Below are 18,956 nucleotides of genomic sequence, written 5' to 3'. Positions count from 1 at the left end.
TTCTTTCTTCCTTTCCCCTAATTTACTTTCCTTGCCCAAGAAAATTTAGTTATTTCATTATTGTAAATCTTTTCTTTTGTCCAACTTTACTAAAACGTGTGTTACATAGAAGTACGAAGTTATTTGAGCGTTGCTTATGGGTAGGGGTAAACTTTTCCAAAGGATGCTAGCAACCCTTTAAGGCAGGGGTCCCCAAACTACGGCCCACGGGCCACATGTGGCCCCCTGAGGCCATTCATCCGGGCCCCCGCTGCACTTCCAGAAGGGACGCCTCTTTCATTGGTGGTCAATGAAAGGAGCACATTGACCATTCCATTAGCCAAAAGCAGGCCCATAGTTCCCATTGAAATACTGGTCAGTTTCTTGATTTAAATTTACTTGTTTTTTATTTTAAATATTATATTTGTTCCCATTTTGTTTTTTTACTTTAAAATAAGATATGTGCAGTGTGCATAGGGATTTGTTCATAGTTTTTTTTATAGTCCGGCCCTCCAACAATCTGAGGGACAGTGAACTGGCCCCCTGTGTAAAAAGTTTGGGGACATCTGCTTTAAGGAAACCGAACCATCCTAACTTCTTAGGAAATGTGCTTCTTCTTCTATGAAACAGGACACAAAATTCATTTCAATTGTCACTGCAGCTAACTCCAACTTCAACTCTTGGGTCTCAGCAACCGTGAGGTATCTATTCTGTGATTACAAACTGGGATGCTCCAATTAAGAATCTGCATCTATGTGACTAGAAAATCTGGCTGACCCAGTTTTTAGGGCCTCCAGGAAAATATTTATTGCTTTTTTTTTCTACTGTAACAGTAATAAGTTCAAGAGAGAAAAGTTTGATTTGGAAAATATGGAAAAGTGTCAGCAGAAGTTGGCCCATATTGATTCTACCACGTAAGCCGCAAATGTGATAGCTAACACTTAACTGAACTCTTAATATATGCCAGGCATTGTTGGAGTGCTTTACTTGTACTAGAATATTTAATACTCACAAAAAACCCAGGAGGCAGGTATTGTTTAACCACTAATTTACTGATAGAGCAATCTAATCACAGTGAACTGAAAACTTGTCCAATTCCAATAGCTACTCAATATCAGAGCCAAATAGCTACTCAAGTGGCAAAGCTGGGATTTAAGCCCAGGCAGTTTGGACTCAGATCTGGACCACCGTACACACTTCCTGCCTCTCTGCATAGGTGAAACACAACCACTGCTAGTGCTTCTGCGAGTTTCTTTCTAGAATGTTTCCATGCAGAGTTAAGTATATGGAAATCACGCAGAATATTCTTTTCCATATGGTATGGTCATGATAAACTTCACTTTTAGGTTTTATGACATTTGATCCAATGATAGTATTAAAATTTATTTAATACTTCCTTTATTGTTGAACACTTCGATTGTTCAGCATTTTGTACTTTTATAAAGAATACCATGATGGATATATGAAAACTGTTTTATATCTAAGAATACATTTTTTTAGTATAGTTTAGAGAAAGGAAACCAGTGCATTAAAGAATATGAGTACCTCAACTCATGTTATCAAATTGCTTTCCCAGTGGAGGTTGGTCCAACAATTTAATGCTCCATTAGTGAATGAGAAGGCTTTATTTCCTATACCTCAGGAGCTGAGAATATTATAAAGAGTTGTTAAAACAAGCAAAATTTATAAATGTGATAAACAAATAGTATGTATTTTTGTTTTCCTTTGAAAGTTCAAAGTAAGTGCTTACTATCTAATAGTGTTGACCATTTCTTCTAATTGTATTTTCTCCAAGCATTTTCTAAATCCTAATAGTTTGGAGGATTATAAATGTGCATATATGAAATATACATATTTGGTATAGATTCTTTATATAACCGAGATAATTACCCTTTGTCTAGCTATAAAATATTTGCTAAAACTATTTTTCTAATTTGCTTGCCATATAATGTATGTTTTGCCTTTTTTATAAAATAGTGTCTTTGTACCTTTTTTATTAAGTGATTTCTTTAAGAGTTATAAACTTTAATTTTCCTCCCCTGCCCAAATTTAATAAATCTTTAATGCATTTTTCTTTCTATGATTGCTTGCTTTTTTTAAAAAAAAAATACTGAACTTTTAGTCTCCCTGAACTTGGCTTTGGGGTAAGGCACTTAATTTTGCATTTCAGTGTGCATTAGTCAACAACACTGCATCAATAGCCTATAGGAATTATAGGAGGATCTGGTTATATTTGGATCTTTCTTGCTTTTAGAAAAAGATCCAAGTCATATAAAGGCCAAGTCAAAATGAGATAAGTGCTTCATCTTATAATAAGTAAGTAAATCAATAAAGATTTATAACTTTTACCTCTAATCAAATGTAATTTCAGTGGAATTGTTTATGTTTTCTGATTTTTGTTTAAATGCATTTAAAATTTTGCCATTCAATTATAACAAAAAATTTGCACAGTAAACACAAGAAGTATGTTTTGGTCATTTGGAATTTGAACCTGTCAAGCTATTATGAATTTTCAGCCTGACCTGTGGTGGCACAGTGGATAAAGTGTCAACCTGGAAACGCTGAGGTCGCCGGTTCAAAACCCTGGGCTTGCCTGGTCAAGGCACATATGGGAGTTGATGCTTTCTGCTCCTCCCCCCTTCTCTCTCTCTCTCTCTCTCCCCTCTCTATAAATAAAATCTTTATAAAAAAAAAAAGAATTTTCAATATCCTCCAAGTAACAATTTAAGACCAAGTTCATCTCTAAGTTGGTTGTTACTAGAAATGTATTTATTCATATATAACAGTATTTCCAAGGGTGGGTAGGATCCAGGCTAGTCTGGAAACCCTATCTAAGTTATAATTTAAGGAAAATAGGTAGAATAGCTGCTGTACTAATGATATACAGATTCTAGGAGCAAGAGACAAGTCAATGTAGACGAAGGAAGGGATTATTCTTTCTAAGTACTAAAGGCACTCAATCCCACCCCCCACAGTCTAATCTTTGCCAGCACTGACTCTACTCCCCTCTCTGCGATCGCACCAGCTGTATGCATCCAGCCTCTTTCTCTCCTGAGGTGCTCCTTGTACCTTCTCTCCTCTTCCCCTATCCAGCCCCATGTTTACTCAGCACAACCAGCTTTCATCCATGTCTCAGGAGGGAAACCAAGCCAGCTCAGTGAATAGATTCTGGGCAACGTGTGAATGACAAAGTCTCCTAACTCTCTAATCTGCCAAATAAATGTCTAAGAGCAATAGTAAGACGGTCAGGCAGCCAAAGTCTCAACAAGAGGTGGTGATATTTTTCTTCTGTCTCCTTCCAGTCAACAAGCTGGTCTTGCTTGAAAGTGTAGCCCTGACATCAACAACTGTAGAATATCTGTTTTTTTTATATTCTCTAATGCAGAACCCACATTTCCTAAAAGCTCCTATTTATAGTAGGAACAGCAGAGGAGACATCACTTATTTATAAAGGGTGGTTTTAAGTCAAATACTTTGAAGACAGGAGTTGTTTAGAGAAATAAATATTGTTAACACTGTAAGTCAGTTTTGTCCCTGACTATGCTTTGGTCTGTTTACTATCTCTCCATTTACTGAGTGAGCCACCTCTGTTCTTGTAGGAGAGATCATGTTGGGGAAGGGAAAATTGTACTGAGCCCTTACTACTTGTTAATGGTGGCAGGATCCTCGTTGCCATTTTATGAGGTAGATATTGTCACATCTGTTTGAAAGATGAATACACTGATGCTCAGAAATAGTTAACTTGCTCAAGGTTACAGAGCTAGTAAGTGGGGGGCTCTAAACAAAGCCTTCTACTGTACCTGAATGCCTCTCAAACACAAACACATCCTTGCAGCCTGGGCCTGAGAATAATTCTCAGATGAGCCTGGCTCCTGGGTCTGCAGCATCTCTAACCTCTAAACTGTGAAAGCATTTGAGTAATAATAATTTTGGATCTGCTAGAGGTATAGTGGCACCCAGCATACCTCGAAGCCCATCTCAGGTCCTACCAATGAGGACCTCAATATATGGTTATTTGTACCAGGTCACTATTTAAAAGGGTTACACTGAATTCTTTGTTATGGAATAATTTAACCAAACTTATGTAAAATTTATTAATTAAAATAGCCTGCTTTTTCCCTCCATGGCCCACATTTTAATTCTTGGAAACCATCAGCAGCAAAGGTGGAAAGGACGTTACATAAAAACATGCTTTGGGCTCCCATGTGTAATGCCAACAGCTAACTGTCCTCAGCATACGTGAGATGCCAAGTCCTCAGAAGCCCTCTGCCTCACAGATACCGTGAAGGCCAGGACTAGGAACACTCACAGATCAAGAGCCAGAGTCACTGAGAGGCCAGGGAAATTGCCTAAATCACACATGGTACAGGTTGGAGCCTTGGTTGACACAGAGAGGGGTCAATCTGCTTCCCCAAGGACAGGTGAGTGTCTGAGGTAGTCTTCACACCAGTGCTATCCAGACTTTCACTTCTTATGCTGTTCTTGATGGCCAAGCTGCTAATTTAAAGGGCCTAAGTGAATACACAGTATAATGCCTGGTGCTTTGTTCTATTTTGAATTAGGGTAACTAAATGTAGAGCTTAAGCTGGGAAATGGTTTTGTTGATTTTACTTAATGAAGTCAACAGCTAGCATTTTTCAATTCATTTGTTCAATGAATAAACAAAAGACTTTTTTTTTCTTCAGCTTAAGTCAGTGTGATATGGTCAGCCAGCAATCAGCATCTGATCAAGAGGAAATGCTCTGAATGCGAAGTCTGCTTTTTTGGGTAAGCAGCTCAGGTTTCTGATTTCACTCTACCCCACCAATGAAAATAACTTTTCCTGAAACAGTTTCCCACTGGCTGATGCACAGGCTTCTCAGAGGCCCCTGCCCCCTGCCCTTCGGATCAATTTGACGTAGTGGGAGGTAGGGGAGGGGAGGGTGGAAGAGGTCTCCGTCCCTTTAGTAATGTAGCTCACTGCCTCTATAGAGCTGAGTTCCATTAGTGGGCACTTATTTAAAGCACATTGATTGACGTTCCCAGAGCTAATAAAAGCCTTTATGGCCACCCAATCTTTAATGCAAAAAACCCAGATGCTTTATTATTGATTACTGTGCAAAAATAGCAGTAACAATTCAAATGACGTCCCAACAGGATCTGCTAGAGCTGAAAGAAACTTTGCTAACCTTCCATCTTGGTGACACCATGCAATGCACAGACGTCACAACCAGTACATAGACGCCACGAGTGGTATGTAGATGTCACAAGCGGTACATAGACGTCACGAGCAGTACGTAGACATCAACAGCAATACCCAGATTGCTCACGCACAGTCAGGAGTCTTTTCTCATTCCTGTTGTAATACTTTAACAAGATTATTAGAATCTATGAAATGTCTTAACTGGAAAGTTTAAGGTGATCAAAATTAACTCTGCTAGTTGAATGCTATGAAAAAGTGATGTATTTTTATTTAAATGTTTTTTTTTTCTCCTAATGCAGAAAGCTCAAGAACAGAGTCCTTCAGAGGTTTCCTGTTTCCCCTGGGGAGTCTATACAACAGACATTTCTTTGAAAGATTAAGCCTCACTTTAGACTAAGACAAAATGTGCACACTGGAGCCTTTGAAAGTCAAACACCCACGAGATAAAAAGCTAAAGACCTATTTTAAGAATTTGGTCCATATTTAATCTGAAAAAGCCCCACAAAACCCCAAGACCTGAAAATATTAAAAAGTCAAAAAATATTTAAGAATAAAAGAATGAAGCTCAACGTGAAGTAAAATCTGGACCTAATCACCGAATTTATCTTTTAGTAAATAGTAGAGTTTGAAATAGTAAAATACAGTGCATTATTAAAGTTTCTACCATATCTCCAAACTGTCATGGACAGATCGGTAGATCAGTGCCTTCTAGATTTAATACTCAAAATGCAAAATTCTGCATAAAAAGAGATGATGCCCCCAAAGAGCTCAGATGCCAGAAGAGATAGCGGCCTTGATCTTGGAAGACCTCTCATTATGAGGCTGGCCATAAGAAAACTATCGAGTGCCCACCCAAGATGGGCCACTAGCTCTACCCGCCTTCCACGGCAAGCCAGTCAATGGGCATTTAAACTCATACTCAGAAAAAACTTAGCCTATCAGTTTTTAACCAGAAAGGGGACCATGCTGTCCACTAGCATGCAAGATGGCTCAAAGAAATAATAGTAGCAAATATTTTTGTGGATAGTGAATCATTGGTTTATATGACAAAATACCACTATTTCCCAGCTAGGAAATTTTTTTTTTCATTTTTATAACAGCAACAATATAAATCTAGCACTACTCTGTCTCAAGGTTATAGCTATCATGAGATGATAGCAAAACTGCTGGAGTGACATCCCTCACCTTTGCCATATTCTGTTGGTGAGAAGCTATGCCATAGGTCCCACCCCCCCCACACACAAATAAATTGCACAGAGTGGTTAGGGTTCTGTCTAACTGGCAAGGTCTCTAGGCCTCCTCACCAAGCTGCTTCTCCTGTGGTATAGACAAACTCATAGAGAAGATGCCTCCTAGATGTGTGGTGAATGAGGACGTTGGGGTTCTAGTCCCAATCCTGCTTCTACATACCTCAGTTCCCACCCCCACCCCCTGCCAATTTATAAACAAAGAAGGTTCCAAGATTTAAGCATCACTGTTTTTTTTTTTTTCCCCCGAACGACTGCAGTGGCCTTCTAACTGCTCTTAGGAACAACCCTCTCTTCTAAACTGATTTCTCTTTCATCATCTGCAAAACTAGTTCTTGACTGAATTATGATTTCTCTTATGCTTCGAATTCTAGATTCACAGACTAAGACTTATAGCTCCTGGTCCCTCATTCTGTCACAAGGCAGGTGTTTTGAACAGGAAGAACAGTAGGTGCCATTGATGTAGAAAGATCATGAACTGAGAGACAGAGATGAGCTTTCTGGTCCTGATACTGCCAGTAAATTATGCCAATAAATACTTTACTTAAATGAGTTAACCGTCATATCTAACTTATGGTGTTTAATATCACCATCTTATAGATGAGGAGACTGAGCCCTAGAAAGGATAAGCCATTTGTCCAAGGTTACATGAGCACTAAGTGATGGTGGCAGAATGAGGTTTTAAAATTTTTTTTTAGGTAAGAGGAGAGGAGAGAGTGAGGCAGACTCCCACATGCTCCCCAACTGGGATCTTCTTGGCAACCCTGGTCTGGGGCTAATGCTCAAGTACTGAGCTGGTTTTAGTACCTGAGGTGACACAATGGGACCAACTGAGCTATCTTCAGCGCCTGGGGCCACACTCAAACCAATCGAGCCACTGCCTGTCTGAAGAGAATAGAGAGAGAAGGGGAAGATAGAGGTGGGCAGAAGCAGATGGTCATTTCTCCTGTGTGCTGTGACTGGGGATTGAACCCGGGACTTCCACATGCCGAGCTGACTGTTGGGCAAATGAGTGTGTAAAATTTGTATTTTTTGAGTTTGCTCACTGTTAGTGTTAAAAAATGGCGCTGGGCAGCGCCAGGTATGTGATCTGTGAAATTGCAAATTACCTTCCTGCTTAGGAATGGCCATTGTCTTGCTAATGTTTGCTGGAGGAGAGGTTTTCATATCAGAAAGTATTGAAAAGAGAAGGGAGGAAGCCATGTTTTTGCAGAGTTTGTACAGAAAGAAGGAGATGGGGAACAGAGGTGAGGGGCTTTTGTGAGTTCCGCTGAGACTGGTGAGGGCTTTGATTCTAGGAAAAACCAGAGAAGATTCTCCTGGTTGTGGAACCAGAGAATGTGTCAGTGGCTTTGGGAGCCCTGTGTGTTTGCTCGTCAGCCAGTGTGAATCTTGAATAAAGGAACGGCCCACCATTTTTTGGCTCCACTGTTTCTTTATCATCTGCATGAATTCAATGAGAACCTGCATGTGCATGGTCGTGATGGCAGCGGCCCTTGGACTTACACCGACGCTCTACCACTGAGCCACTAATTAGGACCAAAGTCTCAAACTTTGATCTGTTTCCACAGCCCCTCTTTTTAAATTACATAATCATTTTGAGCCTTTTTTTTTAAATCTGGAAAATGGGAGGAATCAATTGAAATAGGCTTTATGTATACAATCCTCTTGAACTTTAATATTCCCAGCTTCATGTTAGGAGTTTAAAAGAACCAAGTGAACCCAAAAAACATTACAAAGTTTAGCTGCTTTATATGAATTCATCTTGTTTTCTCTAATGAATTCTCAGGCCCTAGATAACAATATGAAAACATACCTGTTAAAAAATTGCTATATTAATTTTGTTATTACAGTTATTATGACAGATATGCAATACACAATTGTTTGAGAGACCCAATAAAAACAAGTGTTTCAGAACTTCACTAGATTGTAGCCCAATTTGGGGAAGTCCTAAGCCTGTCTCACACCAGCCTGGTGAAGCTGGTGGACGTCAAGTTCCACTAGATTGTTTTTACAAGGAGGGCGAGGGCATAATAATGAATTTACCTGCACAAGGGGGCTGCTGGACCCTGATCTTTTGTTTCAGTCCAAACTTCCAGGCATTTCCTGGTGAGAAGCTACTGTTTAAGGTGACTTTTCAACCCCCCCACCCCACCCCAGTTCCCATAGCCTTCAGAGATTTGGGCCCTGGCTTGGCTTATTCTTTTGTCCTTTGGTATTTCCTGTTGCTGGAGGTGGGAAAGACCTGCAGCAGCCTCATTCTCCAGGGGTGCCCAGATGAGGGAGCCCTGAGCGACAGGACCGAGCAGGGTGCAGAAGCAGACTCCAGCCCACATGCTGTGCGACCTGACAGGCAACTGCAGAAGAGGCCTGTGGAGTCCCAAAGGCCTGGTGCTCTCGTCCTAAAACCGCAGTAACACAGGCTCTGTGGACAGTAATTTCATTTACCAATAACCGTCTAGGTCCTTTAAAGGTCCAAGCCACTGTCATTAAAAAAAAATCTTCTGTTTAAGAAACAACAATCATCAGAAATAAAATAATCAGAACTTGTTACCTCCTTTTCGGTAAAAAAAAAAAAATATTGTTCTAAGTGAGTAGAAACTGTGAATAAAACACATGTAAAATTTCTAAGTTCCCCCTAAGCCTTTTGCTCAGGTGCCGCATGCTGGCCAGCCCACACTCACGGCCAAGTACCCTCACACTCACCTATGGCAGTGGTCTCAGTGGGCCACCTAGTTTTTAAATCCCACAATTTGGGAGAGTAAATTACAACCTCTATGGGGTATAAATTAGCAATACTTGTCAAACTTATACATATGTGTACCCTTAAGTCTCAGCAGTTTCATTTCTAGGGATGTATCTTGCAGTTAACCTGAACGAAATAACTTTTATACATTATTCATTACACCAGTAAAAAAATACAATATCTAAGGGTTGGAAACAACCTAAGTGCAAGTGTCCATCAGCTGGGAATTGCTCAAGTAAGCATAGAATACCTAGACCCCGCTGCCCCAAGACAGAACAAGGAGGCCTTTTAGGTGCTAATAAGGAGTAATATCCAAGAAATATGGTAGTGTGAAAAATGCCAGATGTGAAGTGCTTTACATGCATTATGCTACCATTTGTATACAAAAGGCAAAAACTATGTCTTTCTTTTTATGCTCATCAAATAAAGGCACCCAAGAAAGTGATGAAAGGTAAACAGAACGAACACCTGGGAGACGTGGGTGGGTAGGAGACTTTCCTTCTATGCCATTTTGTACTTTTTGATTTGGGGCAGTACAAATTTATTCATTGCGAAAGTAAAATAAAATAAATAAGCAAAAAGAAATGGCCCTCAATTAAAAAAAAATCTGATGGAACTGAATTCTACGTCTTTTCCGCTAGATGTTTGATCTTTCTAAAAAAAGTCACTTTGGGTCTGGGTTGCTTTCTCCTCAATCCTGCTTTAGTTTGCTTTAACAACAAGTTTACTTAATTTAGGCCACGAAAAGGAAAGTCACTAGTGCTCAGATTTATGGCGAGTGGATCACTTTCTGACCAAACAGCTTTTTTTTTTTTTTTTTTTTTTTTTGAGACAAGGAAGTGAATCTAAAAAAGTTTTGAACTCAACCATTCCAGGCTCACGTGCAGCTCCAGGCAGTTTGTGGCTGGAGCTGCAAGTCACAGCGCAAATCCGTTGGCGGAGGGACACGCTCCTGCGTCATCCATCACGGTGGCAAAGTGTGGCAGTGCCAGGACTCACACAGCCCTGGGAAGTTTATTGAATCTCAGCTTTGTTTACATCCCTATTTTGCCTGCCTCAATAAAGCAAATACAAGAGCACAAAAATAAATAAATAGATAAGAAGACAATTGTGGTCAGAGGCAGTTTCTGTAAAGACCTGTCATCTCCTCCCAAAGACCTTTCCCTTTACATTCACCAGCCCGCTGGAGACACTGGCAAGCATCTGGATGGCTGAGGTTCTGCCTTCCTTGCTGTAAAGATGGAATTTCTAGTGATGCAATGTGCGTAAAGGCAGGGTCCGTCTGTGCAGGAGGAGAAGGGCAGCAATTGTTCATCTCTGCTCTCATTAAGGGTAAATGAGCTGCATCTTACAAGACTCTGAATACAAAGTCTCTCTCTAATAGCCCACTGTTTTCTCCCTGGGAAGCGGCAGCAGTGCGTGGCCTGGAATCATCATTGGAGAACTGGAGACGTCTCTTCGGGGACAAGAAGAATGGAGTTGCCCTCTCTGGAGACAGAAACTCAGTCTTGAAATTCAAGACTTAAGTGTGCCTTTCAACTTGCTGCTCCTAAATTTACCTTCAAATCTTTGATAGACTCACAGAGAAGAAAAGGAGCGTCCCTCCCGCCTTATCTTAATTTGCCTGGGGTATATCTTCCTGTAACTAGTTTTGGCCTTTTTTTTTTTTTTTTTCCTTCTCTGTTTGGTTTCAAATCACTTGAGTATATCTGTTGATTGGGCATTGTGGTGGGAATATTCCTGGTGTAGGGAATAATCTCTGGGCAATTTTGATAGCACCGAAGCTTGATATAGAACTCACAATGTTTATTCTTGGTGAGCACAATGACTGGACTCTGTGTCTCAAAGTGCTCCATGTGTTTCCACATCTCAAAGCGATGACACAGCTCACCTAGCTGCCAGGCCAAATACTTGATGAATGACAGCATCCCCGTGTTCCATAAATATACAGTCCTCTAACACCTGGAATGCACGACTTGGAAGACGGCACCCACATTCCAGCTGCCTCTTCCAAACAGCATCGGCCTTTCTCAGCCTTGTTTACAGCAAAAACAGAGGTGCACGAGTTTCCTCCTGCGACCTAGGAGAGTTGGGCAGAAGTGTCCTCTGCAGGAGGCGTGTCTCCCTTGTGTCCTCAGACCTCGGTCATCACATCCAGAGTCAGGCACTTACTTGTTGGTCTTCAAGAATTCAAAGCGAGAGAAAGAGGCTGCCTGTTAGAGTGGAGAGGATGGATTGGGAGGTCGTCAGGATGAGAAAAAGGTCCTTCCCGTTGTACAGTGTCACGGGCTGGAAAAGAAAACACCTGTCGATCTAATCCCACACAATCTGCTTTAGAGGAAGGCAAATTGGATTTTTAATGATAGGATTTTGTACTTGGAAGCAGACACTAGTCCGAATGTATTTTGTGGTTGAAAGTAATATAAGGCCTGGAGATTTGTCTTAAATCATTAAGTGAGTTAGTTGCAGGCGGAGCTCGATCTGTGTCCAGGACGTTAGGCTCAGAGCTTTCTCAGCGCATTCCGGACCTTTGCAGATACTGACCAGAAGGGGGACGGACCAGCTATGGCCCTACACTGCCACAGATTGCAATGGGACAGTGCTTCCTAAACTGTAACGCCGCAGCAATGGAGAGTATTATTACTGCAGGTAATTGTTCTGGACACACCTGCTCTATTTGATTTCCTACTTGAAAGAGAAACAAATTTGAAATTGCTTGCTCAGTTTTCTCATTACCTGAATTAGCAGGAAGAAAACAGAGCAAAACAAAATGCAGAGATAATCTCAGAACAACATTAAACCTTCAAAACAACCAATTCTGCTAGAAACCAGCAACATTTCTGCCCAAGTTCCCAAAGCCCTTATCTCATCTGACGGGAGTGGCAGGCAGTTCCTGAGCCATAGACACCCAAAGGCTAAAGAAAAGGAGAAACCAGGGAAGAGATGGTGGACTCTCACATTGGTCCCACGCGGTGTGAATGAAAATGCACTATTATGTTGAAGCATCTATTGGAAACACTTTCTCAGCAACTTCCCATTTTCCTGAGCGAGGTTCCTGCCACCAAGCGCCCCTCTGCTGAGCTGTTGGTATTGTGGTAACAGCTGCCTGAAGATTACTTTTTGCTTTGGCTCAGGAGGCCGGTAGGTAGGGGACTGATAAGGACGGTGTCACTTTATGCTGTGGCTTTCATCTTGGCCTCCCAAAGCCTTTGACAACTATTAAGTCTCTTCCTACAACCCCCTTGGCTCTCTTCTCCAGCCAAGGAAATAGAAGCCACTTCTAGACCTAAACCAGATGACTGCCTTTCCCCATCCTGGCCCCGGCATCTCCCCTCATCCCTGGGTCACAGCTCCCCAGAAGACCAGCCTCATCCAATCACTGTGTGTTGTCACTGAACGTCAGAGTAAAGACGGAAGCAAAGGCCAAGGGCTTTACAGTTTCCACTGACATTTTTGCCTGCCAGGTGTTTGAGGAATGATTTAGGTTACATGGTTGTCAGTGGTAGAATTGAGATTGAAATCTTGGCAGAGAGGTGTATTCTATTTCACACATCAAGAAACAGAGGCTCAGTTCCAGAATGGGACATAAATCTAAGTTGTCTGACTCCAGAACCCATAGACTGTACCGGGTTACACCCCCACAATAGAAGGCAGTCCCTGGAATGCTTTCTGAGAAGGTGGGAGAGGGGTCCGGGATCCAAGCATGCCTTGAGCTCATGACAGGTACTTCTGTCCCTGCAATTGCTCTGTTTCTTCTCCCTGGGGGAGAAGATGAAGCAGAGAAACATCAGCCTCTCTTCCTTACACCCTATTCCTGGTGACTCCTCCAGGTCAGGGCGCTGAGAATCTGCCGCTTCTAAGCTCTGAAGGCCTGACCCATCCCTCCCAGCCCTCTGCCATAGAAGCACCCCCCCCCCCCCAGCTTTCTGAAGCCTTCTCCCTTCTCATTTCCAGGAAGTGCTGAAGAAACCAGAAATCCAAACCTGGAAATCTGTTCTTGGGATTATTGTTCCACCTGTATGAAGATGCCTTTTTTCAATAAGCTGAGAGGATGTCAGCATGGGTACCAGGTCGGGCCCACATCACTAACTCAGTAGTTGGCTAGTTTGGTTCCCCTATCTGTCGCTTCAGTGCAGCAGCTGATAGCTAGCCACCTCTATGAACCCATCTGGCTGATCTGCGTGCCTCATCTACATATTGCACATGTGTCGGACAAACAGAACACTGCTGCGGCATTCCTGGGAGATGATTGCTTTTGGTCATAAAGACGGGCTTGGGAGTTCATACCGTTCTGAAAACAGACTCACTGACAGGGTAGTGTATGCAGTAGGATAACCTGATTCATTGATCATATCTTTTTTAAAATTTATTTATTTATTTATTTATTTATTCATTTTTTTTTAGAGAGGAGAGAGAGAGGGAGAGAGAGAGACCATGGAAAGAGAGACAGAGAGAGAAAGAACGGGGGAGGAGCTGGAAGCATCAACTCCCATATGTGCCTTGACCAGGCAAGCCCAGGGTTTCGAACCGGCGACCTCAGCATTTCCAGATTGACGCTTTATCCACTGCGCTACCACAGGTCAAGCCTGATTCATTGATCATTATTCATTTACCATGCAACACCCAAAGATAGCACCTGTCCTTGGTCAGTTTAGAAATGGCAAGAATACCTTCCAAGTCTTTATGCTGAGCCTCTGGCACTGAGTCTGTAGCAGCATTCCATTTCTCTACCTTGACATGCCCCTAACTGAACATATTATCCCCCACTCCTATTTCTTTATGCACTCTACTTTTACAGGTAGCTCCATTACCCCTCTGTCAGCCAAGCCAGAAATCGGTCCATTAGCTCACAATCCACATTTCCTGCCAATACTAATAATATGCAATCAATGCCTAGGATTTAGGAAGATCCTTGTAAAGAGTTCTTTATTCAGCCTCCCCTTTCTATGCCTCCTGCTGATCTGTCAGTGCACACCCTTAACTAATTACTGCAATGAAACAAGAATGGACATTTCCTGAGGACAGTGACCAAGCACCCAGGACAGTATGGTAACTAAGAGTGTGAACGTGGAGCCAAAATGGTGGATTTTAATCCCAGTAAATAAACAACAACAGTGGGATAAGATTATAAACTTCATTTTTCTCATCTGTAAAAGGAGAAGAAAAATACCTCCCTCCCTGGCTTATTGGGGGTGACTACCTAAGGCTAATACACTAGCAATACTTACAACAACGTGTGGCACACAGGGTTAGTTTGCAGTATATATTACACATTAATGGTAGATGCGGAAATGGAGGCCAGGAGCAGTGAAACACCTCTTTAGGATGACATGGCTACTAAACAATACAGCTGGCTCATGAAAGCAACATTCCTTTTCTCCCACATGGCACATCTAGGTTGTCAAGAAGAAAGTGAAACCTCTAAAGTACTAACCAGAAAGACATATATAGTGCAGTATGCACAATATGATCTCATTAAAAAAAAAATTAAAGTTAATTACAAATTTCCTTATTACCACCTGTGAACCTTGTATATCCCTTAGTCATCTCATTTTCATCCATCTCTCCCAGGAAACTACCTGAGGGCAGACTCCCTATTGCATAGCAGTATAGGGCCGGATACACAACATTTAATATTTGATAAATTGCTGAATGGCGTTAAATCTTTCTTCGAAAATAAATAAGGGAATAAACATTTATTGAGCAGATAATAGGAAATAACTTGTGAATGTGGTCAATGCAGTCAAACTATAAATAGTTATTTAGAGGGAGGTATTTCTTCTTCCATCCCATTTCCCAGATACCCAGCTGCTATCTCAAGAAGCAGTCATGGCGATCACTTTTTTATACATATATCCTTCAGGGGTATATTATTGAATTGAATTGAATTTTAGTACAATTTAAACTTATTACCAAACGATGCTTTATGCACATTTAGGCAGTATGTTTTTTTCTTTGAAAAGTCACCAATTTCTCTCAAACCCATGTGGAGGGCAACCCAAACCTAAACTGTGTGTGCATGTGCACGTGTGTTCCAACAGCAGAGGAAGGTGCTAGTTGTGTTTGGGAACTCCTTCAGGCAAAAACCGCTGTCAGATTCTATGCAGTTCTGTTTCCAGATTCCTTCTTGCAGCTAAACTTCTGATCGATTTCTTTGGCCTGAGCTTTCATTTTTATTGTGCTATTCATTCCCTGAACATGGAAAGAGTAGGCATTCTGTGACAAGAACATGGCAAAGGACTCTCCGTGTCTTTCAGCACAATGTCTGAGGTTACTCTAACACAACTTAACACAATTTGAAACAAGAAAGTGCTTCCTGGAAGAAGAAAGACAGTAATCACTCTTCTTGGTGTGGTTTTTGTCAGACAGATGTCTGCAACAGTGCTGGAAGGCACTTTATCTAATACTTTAATAACGAACTCTCCTAAGGAGACTTAGCATTTGGCACGGCTTTCTCTCAGGGTGCTAATCTGCTTCTACTCCATGGGCTTTGTTACATGGGCATGCACTCAGACTTTGACATCACTTAGAAATGACATCAGAAAATGTCATTGCTTAGAAATGACATCAAGTTGTACAAGTAGTTCTGTGTTTGCAGAGGAATTGGTATAAAATATTTACAATTCTCTACTTTATTCTGAATACATGAATTCTGATGTCTCTATTCCTCCACAATATTTTCTAGTTTCCAGTTCTACATACTAAAGGTACATTCATTTTATTTCTAAAAGACAAAACAGATTGAACAAAAAATGTAGTCTCATATGTAAGTAGGTTTTCCCAGTCTTTTTTTACTTTTAAGTGATTAAAATTTAACAATTTGAGAACTAATTAATTGCGATAGTTCTTCTCATCTTATTTTTGGGGAAAATAACTATTTTATTCTTCCTTGATAGCCTCTTCACAGTTTATTCCTATGCTGCACCCCCCCTAAAAAATAGAGGGTTAATGTTTATTTTAAAATTTATTTCATTTTTTATTGTTTTAATATTATTTTTAGAGTTGATGTTTAGACATGTTATTTCCCCATTATTTCTTTGAGGGCTGATCTAGACATGGTACCCAGAGAAAAGCTAAATGGAGCCTTTGTTTCCACTGGGCCCTCAATGGAAGATGCACTAAGAGATAACTGAAGGAGTCTTCTTTCTCTCGTAAATCTATTTGCTAAGTTGTCTATTTGAGATTCCAAGTCTATGGTGTAGACTCAGTGGTCTCTCTGACTGTCAATGAGCTCTTTTTATTTGTTCTTTGTTAGTGCCTTCTTCTTGTTACTTCTCCCTCCTCAGTTTCCATTAGAAAAGCCAACCATGAGGGCATCCTGCCAAGTTATGTACCCCAGCTCAGCCAACTCATTGTGGTTCTCACAAATCTTAGGAAAGTCCTCATTGGGCTAGAAATGATCCCAGAGCTCATAGAGAAAATGGATCCTTAATCCTGGCATTATCTTTCTTCTATTAAAGACGATATATCTTTGTAATCATGAACTTCCTTCTCTATCAATCCACTTTCTATGCTCAGGTTTTATTATTTCCATTCTTATTCTCTAACTAAAACATTTCTGTCCTAGAAATTGAACTGTGTTCTTGGTGTTTAGAAAACCATTTTGAACAAGCATCTCTGTATCTTTTCCAAACATACTCCAGTATCACTGAGTTCTATTATTATAAGTATAGGATAGAAAAATAAATAGGTATTTATTAAGTGAATGAGAAGGATGAGGCATAAATCATTTGTAAGAGGATGTATAAGTTTTCTGTTGATTTTAAACGGGAATGACAATGCTATGTGAATGCATGTAGCACCGTTTCCTTGTTGGCCTCCACCAAGACATAACAACATGTCCCTACCTGGCATCTCCAACAAGATGTCAACTATCAGCAGGAAAGAGAGGGAGGATGGCAGAGTGGTTAAGAGAAAGACCTCTGGCAGGAGACAGCCTGAGTCTGACCTGTAGCTCTAGCATTTACTAGCTGAATGACTTTGGTCAAGTTACTTGATCTGTCCATGTCAGTCTCCTCATTTATAAAATGAAGATCATAGTAATTATCCCTACTCACTCACTTCACAGGCTTGTTCAAGGATTAAGTAAACTAATATATACAAAACATCTAGAAAGTAGCTGGAATCATACTATGTATAACTGTTCACTATTATTATATATTATGCAGCTATTGTTTCTCTTGACAATGACTGTAATACAAAGCAAAAAACAAGGCGAACATACAGCATTTTGCATCGAATTCCAAGACGATGGTACAGTACTGAAATACTCCTTCCAGGAATGTACTCATACCTGGGAACCTACTAAAGAAAGCCATTTCTTCCCTGAGTCAACCAGGACACTTTGTCTTTGAATATCTCTAAAATGAACTAAAATTATTCATCACCAACTATTACCAAAAGGCACCAAAAATGTTGAAATGAAATATATCTAAGTTATTATGACAAACTACCCTTCCATTGCATTCCTTCTTATCTTCAAGTTAAGAATCCTATTTCTTGGGACAAAGTTATAATTACATTTACATGCTTCAGGGTTTTCTTAGTGTTCATTGTCATTACCTCCTTATACTTGATGGAGAACTTGGCAAACACCAAGGTAGAGATTGAAACTGTACACAAATGCCCTTTTTTTTGGTGATCAATTTCTATGTGGATTCAGTCAAATGTTCCAAGTACGTAAGTAGTTTTTTCAGCTATATTTTAAAGTAGGGTCAATGCCACCTATAAGCAATAACTTCAGATAGCAATACATGAAATAAAGCAATATTGTTTTATTAGCATAGATTGCTGTCAACCATGCTAAATTTGTAAGAGATTGAAATTTTTTTTTAAAAAAATTGTATAGTTATGTATGGCAGGTACTTCAAGGCAATGAGGGAAGAGATCTGTGTTAACATTTCCCCCTCTTTACCTTTCCCAGTCACTTTACGAGAGTGCAAACACATGAAGAGATTCAGGCTTTATGCCAAAAGGTTGGATATTCAACTTCAACTCAGCACCAGTTAGACTATAATTACTCTTTGGAAACTGTATCTCATTTTGGGTGTACTAATTGTATAAATTAGATTTAAGTAAAAGTGACATGTATGATTACATTTTGGCCAATCTAAGCGTGTTTGCTTTTTTTTAAAAAAAATTATTATTTAACTGCTCAGGCCTAATGATTAAATGATTACTCTTTTGTCCTTACAAGAGCTGGGAAAACATTTGATTTACTTCCTTCTCCACACAATCAATTGATTTGCATAATGCCTAATGATTCTTCTTTCAGATTCCCATGTGTTTATTGCTCTAAACATGCCAACAGACTGTCAGTTAATGGGGGGGGGGGAGTCACAGGAAAGCCTGGGATATCATTTTGAATACCTACAATCAGTCCATCCAATAATATCCCAGGCTGCCAGATGCCCCAGAGAAACAAGATCCAGTGTTTTTGGTTGTTATCAAATGACTTACCCACAATGACAGCGGTGACAGTGAGGAGCACAAAAGCATTCCGAAATAGGTAATTTTTAACATCCTCCTTTGTGATGTTTTGCACTTTCTTCTTGGCCAAGAGTGTGCGTTTACGGACCCCTTGCTGGAATCTCTCCATCCTGCCTCCCATCCTGGGCTCTTCTTCACTGCTTGTAGTCATATTTTACTTCTCTAGGAATGTCTCTTCTTTGCACGTCAGTGTCTCGGAATCACCCCCAGAAAGCCAGACCCCTTTGGTGGTCGAGAACACAGCTAGAATGGGAGAGAAAGAGACAAGAGTTACATCTCCAGGGGTGAGAAATCAGTGAGCTGCACCAGGATA

General features: G+C 40.6%; 1 protein-coding gene across 1 annotated transcript in view; it reads right to left on the bottom strand.

The window, feature by feature from the left end:
• The window catches only part of SLC1A3 (solute carrier family 1 member 3), a 96,615-nt gene that overhangs the window by 75,991 nt on the left and 1,668 nt on the right, over nucleotides 1-18,956 (bottom strand). Inside the window, exon 2 of the mRNA XM_066239889.1 lies at nucleotides 18,614-18,886. Coding sequence (XP_066095986.1) covers nucleotides 18,614-18,794 — 181 coding nt within the window. The 5' untranslated portion in view covers nucleotides 18,795-18,886. The remainder of the gene's footprint in view (nucleotides 1-18,613; nucleotides 18,887-18,956) is intronic.

The sequence above is a fragment of the Saccopteryx bilineata genome, chromosome 1, assembly GCF_036850765.1.
Source record: "Saccopteryx bilineata isolate mSacBil1 chromosome 1, mSacBil1_pri_phased_curated, whole genome shotgun sequence".
NCBI lineage: Eukaryota > Metazoa > Chordata > Mammalia > Chiroptera > Emballonuridae > Saccopteryx > Saccopteryx bilineata.
This window is presented reverse-complemented; position numbering and strand designations above follow the sequence as displayed.